Raw genomic sequence first — 10,980 nt, 5'->3', positions numbered from 1 at the left:
CCCCAGCAGTTGCAGGGCCTGTTTCCTCAATGTTTTCTGTAAAATATTGGTGAGTGTGTATCATAGTTGCTGACTGTGTTGAAAAACTACTTTCAGCAAGTTCAAACTTTTGTCCTAGCAAAACCTACCTACCTGCTAGTTGTAGTATTTGTAGCGTACACAAGAGGTGTGTCCAAAAATGTCCATACTGCATGCTTGTGTTCATGGGGGCCCCCAATATAAATTGCTTTTAGATATATAGTAACTGGGTTGAAGGCGGCAAATTGTTGGGAAAATTCTTAAGTATTACCATGATATACCACTAAGTGGCAGAGTATACTTTTGGTAAAAAAAAACAATGAATGGCAATTGTTAATATTGTTTATTTATATTTACATAGCTCCATTATGTTCTGCAGCACTGTACAGAAATTATACATCATTCAAATGAATCCCTGCCCCATTGGAGCTTACAATCTAAGTCCCTACCCCATTCATACACACTAGGATAAATTTTACTATCAGGAGCAATTAACCCACCTGTATGTTTTCAGACTGTTGGAGAAACCCAAAGTATAGTGGTGGATAGGGCATATACATGAGTCGGTTGGCCTGAAACCCACAGGTTTGGGACAAATTTTTACTTTTTGGGTGGGTTGTAGACCCAGGTCCCTTCCACTCTGCTGAACCCCTGCTGACACATTTAGGGGCCTATTTATAATGAGGTGTAAAACATTGGAGACAAACATCACTGGTGCTGTTGCCCATAGCCCGTCAGAAATTAGATTTACCTACAAAAAGCAAAGCTCTGGTTGGTTGTTATCAGGGGTTGAAGTTGAAGTCCTAAAGCCACGAAAAGACCCAAAGTTGAAGTCCCGAAACCAGGAAAAGACCTGAAGCCACGAAAAGACCCAAAAATGAAGTCCTAAAGTCGTGAAAAGACCCCTGAAGAAGATAATTCCAATATAGTGTAGTATTTATCAATAGTATTGGTACACCATTTAGTGAGATTCAGATTATTAGTTAGGTGTCCTTTTTGATTCCACTGAACACCAATGTTTTTTTTTTTACTTTATTAAACCTCTGACCACCTATGTTTTTAAATATTATATGGGGCCCCTGACCACCAATGTTTCTCTTTAACTTGTAAGGACGCCCTGACCACCAATGGTTTTCTTTAAAACTTTTATGAGGGGCCCTGGGGCCAATGTTTTTTTTTAAAAAAATGATAGGGGGCCCTGACTACCATTGATTTTTTTTAACTTGTAGGGGGGCCCTGACCACCAATGTTTTTTAAAAAAACTTTTATGTGGGACCCTGGCCGTCAATTTTTTTTTAACTTATAAGGAGGCCCTGACCACCAATGGCTTTTTATAACTTGTTGGGGGGCCCTTATCAGCCAGATTTTTGTCCGGTTTCTTAAGGCTGAAAACCAGAACAGAAAGTTCAGACCCAAACAAGCCTTACAAAAACTCAACTGTTCAGATCAAAACAGAACAGGTGGCAAACCTACAACAGGGCTACCACTGAGCTACTTGGGGTGTATTATTTATTGAACGTGTAAACGTTTGACATAGAAGTTTCCACTGTCTGCTAGTGACTGCTAGTACCATTTGCACGTCCCATGTTTGACCACGAGGTGGCGCGATATGAAACAGCCGCTGCATTTCTCGTTCTTGCTGAGCTAAATAAGCTGGGGGCGTGCGCATGCAGATCAGGAGGAGGGGCGTGCTTTCATTGGCGTGGGGTAGTGGGCGGGGTTTCAGTACCTGGGTTGCTCATGTCAGGCTCAGTATCGCTCATGTGGCTGAGCCCGGTCGCTGCGTTCTGCTGTTGCTGTGGGATTCTGCTGCTTCTCCGCCGGCTGCCCAGGGCGCTCATGGCTCCCACCGAGAAACCATTCTTCAGGATTGCGTGAGTAGTGGGGCCGCGATGAGTGTGGGGAGGTTGCGACTTGTGGAGATATGATGGCACTGGCCACTTACCTGCACTGATTATTAAGTAAATATTTAATCGCAGGGGCCAATCTCCTGCTTTAATGGGGTTTACAATGTATGGTACACAGTCAGAGGCCACTCACCTTCACTGTTTGTGTATATATATATATATATATATATATATATATATATATATATATATATATATATATATATATACATATATATATATAGATAGATATAGATATATATATAGACAAATACATCCCTTGTATATATATGTATGTATGTATGTATGTGTGTATGTATGTATATATATATATATATATATATATATATATATATATATATATATATATATATATATAGTCACAGATCACTCACCTGCACTGATATATTATGTAGCTCTATCAGAAGCCACTCATCTGCTGTGAAGTATTTGATATTTATGGTACGGTCCGATCACCCACATGCACCTTTGGGGTTTACATTTGATGCTACAGCTTGGGGTCGCCCCCACGGAGAGGCTGTTTAGATGGATTATATATTATATGGCATAGTCAGGGTCTCCTGCACCTCTGTGGTGTATGTGATACGGTATAGTCAGGTGTCACTGTCAATCCACTACTGTAAATGCTATATTTTATATGGTACAGTCAGGGCAGCTTGTATGAATGGTAAGTACATTATACATGGGCTACTTTTATTAGGGATGCACCGAATTCAGGATTCAGTTCGGGATTCGATCAGGATTCAGCTGGATTTGGCCGGATCCTAATTTGCATATGCAAATTAGGGGTGGGGAGAGAAATCGCTTGACTTTTTGTCATAAAACAAGGAAGTAAAAAATGTTTTCCCCCTATACAAATGCAAATTAGGATTTGGATTCGGTTTGGTATACGGCGAAACTTTCAAGAAGGATTCGGAGGTTCGGCCGAATCCAAAATAGTGGATTTGGTGCATCCCTAACTTTTATACTGAAATACACAGGCAGTACAGCCCATTCCTTATACACATATGTATATTCTTCATTAAATACCCACATTCTGCCCTCCTGCTGTTGTATTACTGTAACCCCCTGTATCTACAGGGATCCTTCAGTGCATGATGGGAGCTGTAGTTTATCCCAAGCTTGAGAGGCACTAGTGTAATCCACTTCAGGCCTGGACTGGAAATCTGTGGGTTCTGGCAAATGCCAGAGGGGCTGCTATAAGGTCCCATAGAAAGTCAGTATTTAGTGGGCTGGTGGGAGCTGTTTGGGCCTCTATGTGGGCTGATTGGGTCTCTGTATACCTGAAAAGCCAGGGCCTATTTTAATTCTCAGTCCGGACCTGATCCACTTGCTATATAGACACACTGTAAGTTGCCTGCTTGCATTTATATCCATTTCAGGACATTGAGCTGACAGCAGACTCTACATCAGTGATCCCCAACCAGTAGCTCGTGAGCAACATGTTGCTCTCCAACCCCTTGGATGTTGCTCTCAGGGTCCTCAAAGCAGGTGCTTATTTTTGGAATTACAAGCTTGAAAGCAGTTTTAATTTCATAAAAACTAAGTATAGTGCTAAGTAGAGCCTCTTGTAGGCTGCCAGTGCACATAGGGGCTACCAAATAGCCAATCATAGTCCTTATTTAGCACCCCAAGGGACTTTTTATGCTTGTGTTGCTCCCCAACTCTTTTTACATATGAATGTGGCTCACAGGCAAAAAAGGTTGGGGACCCCTGCTCTACATTATATGGCTTGATAGCATCTTTAGTGCTCAGTTCTGATTGGCTGTTAGCTGTCATAGATGGAAGGACTACTAAATTGCATGCATAGAAGGTAAAGTTGCACTGGGCAGTGAACAGGATAATGAAGTCCATTACATTCTGAAAATACTGGATCTGCTCAGGTTCTTTCTGGAAATCAGCGGATCCATGTATCATCATCATCATCATCACGACAATGATGATGTTTGTTGTTCTTGATGTTTATAAGGAAAGTCCCATTGAGCTAGCAAATATTCTTTTCAGGATTGTTGGGGAGATTTTAATGAGCCAAGCAGGATATGTCTCACTGCATCTTGCTGTTGTTTTGGATCTACGATGGAAGTTGCCATCAGCCATAAAGGAGGGCAGGACTGCTGCTTACAATGGGTATCAGATAGGATCTGTATCACTGTGACAGAATGCTCTGTTATACAGATAACTAGAATCTCAGCCATAAACCAGGGCAGGACTGCTGCTTACAATGGGTATCAGAAAGGATCTGTATCACTGTGACAGAATGCTCTGTTATACAGATAACTAGAATCTCAGCCATAAACCAGGGCAGGACTGCTGCTTACAATGGGTATCAGATAGGATCTGTATCACTGTGACAGAATGCTCTGTTATACAGATAACTAGAATCTCAGCCATAAACCAGGGCAGGACTGCTGCTTACAATGGGTATCAGATAGGATCTGTATCACTGTGACAGAATGCTCTGTTATACAGATAACTAGAATCTCAGCCATAAACCAGGGCAGGACTGCTGCTTACAATGGGTATCAGAAAGGATCTGTCTCACTGTGACAGATTGCTCTGTTATAAAGATAACTAGAATCGCAGCCATAAAGCAGGACAGGACTGCTGCATATGAAGGTTATCAAATAGGATCTGTACTACAGTGACAGAATGTTCTGTAATAAAGATAGCTAGAATCACAGCCATAAAGCAGGACAGGACTGCTTCTTACAATGAGTGTCAGATAGGATCCATGCCAATCATCATTTCATCATCATCATCATTTATTTATATAGCGCTGTCAAGATACGCAGTGCTTTACTGCAGTTATAGCAAACAGGGAATAAATGGTGGATAACAGACAAGGATTACAGAGTACAATAGGGTTAGAAGGACCTAGAGATTAGAGTTTACAAACTAAAAGGTTAGGGTACAATTGAGACATTAGGATTGTATAAACACTTTGTCATTTTTGATACAGCAATAATTAATTAAGGTACATTGAATAAGCCTCTTTAAACAGATGGGTCTTTAAGGAGCGCTTGAAAGTTTGGAAGGAAGGAGAAAGTCTGACAGCTTGTGGCAGAGTTCCAGAGAAAAGCAGAAGCCCGAGAGAAGTCTTGTAGACGAGAATGGGCAGAAGTGACCAGAGGAGAAGTGAGGCGAAGATCAGAAGCAGAGCGTAGGTTTCGTGAAGGAGTGTATTTGGAGATTAGAGATGAAATATAGGGAGGGGTTTCATTATTAAGGGCCTTGAATGTGAGTGTAAGTAATTTGAATTTGATTCTAGAAGAGATTGGGAGCCAGTGAAGGGACATACATATGGGAGCAGCTGATGTTGAGCGGCGAGCTAGATGAATGAGTCTAGCGGCCGCGTTTAGAACAGATTGGAGTTGTGAAAGGTGACTTGTTGGAATACCTGTGAGGAGTAAGTTGCAGTAATCAAGGCGGGAGATGATGAGAGACTGAATCAGTGTTTTAGTTGATTCTGAACTGAGATAGGGTCGTATTCGAGCAATGTTGCGCAGTTGAATATGGCAAGATTTTGCAAGTGTTTGAATGTGTGGTGAAAAAGACAGATGAGAGTCTAAGATAACTCCTAGGCAGCGTGCCTGTGTGGTGGAATGAAAGGTGGTGTTGTTTACGGTGAGTGATATCTGAGGGACAGGGGAAGATCTTGGAGGAAATATGAGTTCTGTTTTTAAAAGGTTCAGTTTCAGGTGGCGCTGTGACATCCAGGAGGAGACAGCAGAGAGACAGTCTGTGACTTGGGAAAGGACAGAATTAGAAAGATCAGGAGTAGACAAGTAGAGTTGGGTGTCATCAGCATAAAGGTGATACTGAAGTCCAAATGACTGAATGAGTTTTCCTAGTGAAGTTGTATAGAGCGAGAACAGCAGGGGGCCAAGAACAGAGCCTTGAGGAACTCCAACAGAGAGTGGGAAACTAGTAGAAGTAGAGTTAGAGAAGGAAACTTTAAAGGAACGGTCAGACAGATAAGATGTAAACCATGAAAGAGCAGTGTCACAAATGCCAGATGAGTGTAGAATGTCTAGGAGGAGTGTGTGGTCAACTGTGTCAAAGGCCAATGTGACAGAATGTTCTGTAATAAAGATAGCTAGAACCTCAGCCATAAAGCAGGGCACTAGTGCTGCATGCAAGGCCAACTGTCTGTTCTTCCAAAAGTTTTACTGCCTGTACTAGTGAACTGATTGTATTGTCCATTTACTTTTGAAAGCTCTTATCTTGCTCAGCAACAAAGCCTTGAAACAATTGTTTGGATGAGCTAAAGGGAATCCAGTTGGTGACTCCAATGTGCTGGGAGCTTGTTTTGAAAGAGCTGATTGCATATGTATTCTTGTGACACAAGGATCACAAGGATTTAGAGTAGCTGCCCTTCTCTTCTGTACAGAACTTTGGGGGGTGAGGCCCTGTGCATTGATTCTAACTTGTGATTCCCATGTGCTGGACATTTGCTGTGGTGTAACAATCTGTTCTGCATTTTAAAACATTCTCACCAGCAGGCCATGTGCTGACCACGCCAGGGAGGAAGTGGCACACTTATATTTGTGGTATTACACAAAATTACACAAACACATCTACAAACCACAGTTAAAAGATGATTAAGAAAGATGGCTTTAGAGTAGATGGCTCAGGTGCTGGGATAGAGCCCCCACGACCCAGGTCTAAAGTCCTTTTTATACCAACCACCCTGCAGGCTCTATCCTTGAGCCATAGCCAACCAGCTTTCTCATAGATCCAAGTAAAATCTCGGAACCTCTTGCTGTTGTTACATTATAACCCCAATAAGGGAAAGAAAAACCTTTTTGCTATTGCTAAAATGCAGGCGTATAAGAACCAGTGTCATTTTAGAAAGGCGTTAGCTGCCCTTTAAGAAAGACACTGGAGTCGGTGCTGCATCACAATTAGCACAGTTATGCCATGCATCATTATGGCATCATCAGAAATATTCCACATTCCATGTCTGGCGCAAATCTCCCATTCTGGATCTAAAGCTGTCTTAAGGCAGCCTTGCACCTTCAGCTGTCCAGGGATGCTGCCGGGAGTTGTAGTTCTACAGCATCTGTAGGGGAGGCAGGCTTCTTCTGCTGGCTGCAAAAATAACTCATTGCGCTTCCAGAAATGACATTTACAGATTGTAGAGGTGAGAAAGGAGGAGGTGGTAAAAAAAAACACATAAGTGTTACCATTGCCTTCTGCCTGTGTGCACACTAAGCTGTAGGAAATTAACCCTTTCTTAAAGTTAGCCTAAATATACTTACTAATTAATGATATAAAACAATTTATATATTATAGCCTTATACAACAATAGCACTCCCATAACTTAGCGTTAAATTATTCAGTTATTCGAGCTAAGGATCAATACCATTGCAATGGGTTAAATTGGAGAAAGGGTTAAATGTATATGGGTATGTTCCTATAAAATGATGGGAATGTATAACTGTGACAAGGAAATGAGGACTGTCTGATTCTTTCTTCAGAAATACCCCCCTCAGCCAGGCCCCCCAACCCAGCACCAGTTAAAAGTTTCACAATTTCTATAGTTCAGTCATTCAGTCATGGGCAACTTAGTATGGCAGCTCCTACACATATTAATATGCACAGTGCAGCATTGCCTATGTTTTACTCATCATGTAAGCCAAAAGTTTTTATATTTTAAGGTATATGCCCATGTGGTTCCCAAAGCATTGGCAAGAGGGGGCTCTGTGAAGGGCAGTAACAGTGAACTTTGGGACTGTGTATTTTCCTTGGACATTTCTGTTCTTCTCAACCCCAACCTGGAGTTTAAACTGGCAATCTGTGGGTTCTGGCAAATGCAGAGGGGCTGCTGTAAGATGCCATAGACATGTCATTATTTATCGGGCCTCGTTGTACTTGAAGTGCATGGGCCTGTTTTTAAACCCAGTCCAGACCTGACAGAGTAATACCATAAACCTATACTAGCATACTTTACTAAGCATAGTTCAGCAGGAACAGCCACCGCCAAAATTGCTCAGAGCCTGTACAGAGCAATACTATAAAACTACTGTATACCAGCATAGTGTATTCCCGTGTACTTAGCACAATTCAGCAGAAACAGCCCTCCCCCAAAAAAAACTATGGCAGTGTATCTGTTTTCCATAGCAAGCAAAATTCAGCAGGAAAATGTTGTAGAGCTCAGCTTGACTCAAAGTCATCTATCACTTGGTATCGGATTAATATAGATATGATCGTTTCTAACATTGTCAGTTGGATTATGTAAAAATTAACCGTTTTTTGCCCCCCTGTCTTTAAAATAAATGTTATACAATTGTTCCTCTGTTGCAATTACTTTGCTGGTTGATTATTACATTCAGTAGGAAGTGTTCCCCTTCCTCTTTTCAACGGAAAGGAAATAAGTTATGAAATAAATACATTAGTATCAACACATATTTATAAAATACCAACATATTCCACAGCTCTGTACAATAAATGAGCGTATAGCTGGAACATAACGTTTATTTATAAAAATAACCTATAAGATGTAAAGAGAGCCCTGCCCAAAAGCTTACAGTCCGAAAACATGACTTTCTTCAAGGAGTCTTTCCCTTGGAAATTAGATTCGTTGCTATGGATTAAAATGACTCCAGTGCAATGCCTGTGGCCTATTGTAGTTAGTTACATGCCATCCCAGCACCAATGTTCATGGGTAATGACACCTCTACATGGGTCCAGTGACATGTATATGGCAACACAACAGGATTAAAGGGTTTGTTCACGTGTAGAGAAAAGTTACACAATTTGTAATTGGTTTCTATTTTTTTTTCATTATTTGTGGATTTTGAGTTATTTATTTTTTTATTTAGCAGCTCTTCAGTTTGCGGTTTCAGCAATCTTGTTGCTAGGGTCTAAATTACCATAGCGATCATGCATTGATTTGAATCAGAGACAGGACTATGAATTGGACAGTGCCGAACAGAAAGATGAGTAATAAAAAGTAGCAATAACAATACATTGGTAGCCTTACAGGACATATGTTTTTAGATGGTGTCAGTGACCCCCATTGAAAAGCTGGAATGTTTCAGAAGAAGAAGGCAAATAATAAATACAACAACTATAAAAATAAATAAATAATGAAGACCAATTGAAAAGTTGCTTAGAATTATCCATTCTATAACATACTAAAAGTTAGCTTAAAGGTGAACCACCCCTTTAAGAGTGTAGGATAATAACAGGCAGTGTTCCCTCTAGTTCAAATAACCCTCTAGCAACCAGTCAGCAGGGAGAATTTATCAGGTTGAAATCAACATCTGATTGGTTTCTATAGGTTACTTGATCTGAAGTAAGTTTAAATTCTGTTGCATTATACTTGACTTGGAAGTGCCCCTTTATGCACAAAGGAATGTTCTGTACAAAGAAAGTAAAAGGAGTGGCCCTGTGGTTACGTTACTGCATTGTGACTCGGGTGAAAGGGCAAGGTTGAATATCCAGTGTTAGCTTGTTTGTAAGTTACTAAATCTCTAATTTGTGGTCAAAAAATATCCAAAAGGATGACTGTTCCCCTGCCCTAGCTATGAAATTATGTATTATATTCTAAGAAGGAATGCACCGAATCCAGAATTCGGCCAAGATTCTGCGTTTTTCAGCAGGATTTGCATATAGCCAAATCCAAGGGCCTGGCCGAATCCGAATCCACAAAGTCGTTTGAATTTTCATCACACAAACAAGGAATTCCAAATTTTCTCTTCCTCTAATTTACATATGCAAATTAGGGGTTGGATTTAGCGAGGTAATCCTCAGACTCTTCCACAAAGGATTCGGGATTTAGCCATATCCTAAAATGGTGGCCTCGGTGTATGCCTAATTCTAAGGAAAGGGAAATAAACATTGATTGTAGATGGGATTTTTCCCCTTTTAAAAAATAGATATGCGCAGCCTCCCAGGGCATTGTTTGTGGGTTGCTGGGTTCAGTGATCCTAGCAACCAAAGCACATTTAAAATTTTATGTTGGAAAATGTGCCATTGCCCTATTACACATATCTGGGTGTTTGAATAAATAGGGGGGCAGGTTGACTAAGACAAGGACACTGCAAATCTCTTAAAATAGATTTTATGATTTTTTTTTAATTGATGATGCTGCAGCGGATTTTGTGTTGAGAGCCAGCTCATTAGATGAGGGAGGAGAGGATATAACTCTCATTATCGAAAGGAAGTCATATTGCGGCTTTCTAATTAAAACTGGATAAGTCCGAGCCCAAATGGTTCCTGTCCAAGAGCTTTGGCTTTATGTGCCTTGTCATTGTATATATATTTATATATAAGTTTTTTCATTTACAATAAATTAAGTTGTTTAATTTTAAGACCTGTGAGTGCGGATCTTTCTAAAGGGAAGGAGATTACCTGATGACAAAAAACAACTAACGTTTCGGCTAGGTCCCTAGCCTTTCTCAAAGGTCAAAACTTTGAGAAAGGCTAGGGAGCTAGCCGAAACGTTAGTTGTTTTTTTGCTTAAATAAAACCTTTTTTTCTATAGCTTCTATTGGGCTCTTATATATATATATATATATATATATATATATATATATATATATATATATATATATATATATATATATATATATATATATATATATATATATATATATATATATATAATATATATATATATATATATATAATATATATATATATATATATATATATATATATATATATATATATATATTACATTCAGTAGAAAGTGTTCCCCTTATGTATATAACGATAGTAGTTATTTATCATGTAGGAGCGGGGCATACATTTAGTGACTCAGCGAAGAGATTAGCTGTAGGCACCATTAAGCCATAAACTGTGTGATAATTCTTGTTACTGAATTAGTTAAATTACACAAGCAATAGTAGGAGCTTCGGAACAGGCCTGTCATCTTATCTCTTCCTTTTGATACATCTTTGCAACATAGTTCATTTTCGTGATAAGGGAGCAGGAAATGACAGCTAAATTAATGTAATGAAACAGAGTTGCAATATTATCGTGTTTTTAGTAGGTGAATGTATGTATTATAGAGATTATTAATAGCTCAAATCTATTGTTATTGTGG

At 39.8% G+C, this 10,980-nt stretch overlaps 1 protein-coding gene across 1 annotated transcript in view; it reads left to right on the top strand.

Moving 5' to 3' along the window:
- Positions 1–1,741: 1,741 nt before the first annotated feature.
- Positions 1,742–10,980, top strand: part of pnkd.L (PNKD, MBL domain containing L homeolog) — a 48,194-nt gene continuing 38,955 nt past the window's right edge. The window contains exon 1 of the mRNA XM_018235747.2: positions 1,742–1,892. Coding sequence (XP_018091236.1) covers positions 1,759–1,892 — 134 coding nt within the window. The 5' untranslated portion in view covers positions 1,742–1,758. The remainder of the gene's footprint in view (positions 1,893–10,980) is intronic.

Source organism: Xenopus laevis, chromosome 9_10L (assembly GCF_017654675.1).
Source record: "Xenopus laevis strain J_2021 chromosome 9_10L, Xenopus_laevis_v10.1, whole genome shotgun sequence".
Classification (NCBI taxonomy): Eukaryota; Metazoa; Chordata; class Amphibia; order Anura; family Pipidae; genus Xenopus; species Xenopus laevis.
The sequence above is the reverse complement of the archived record's forward strand: the minus strand, read 5'-3'. Positions and strand labels throughout refer to the sequence as shown.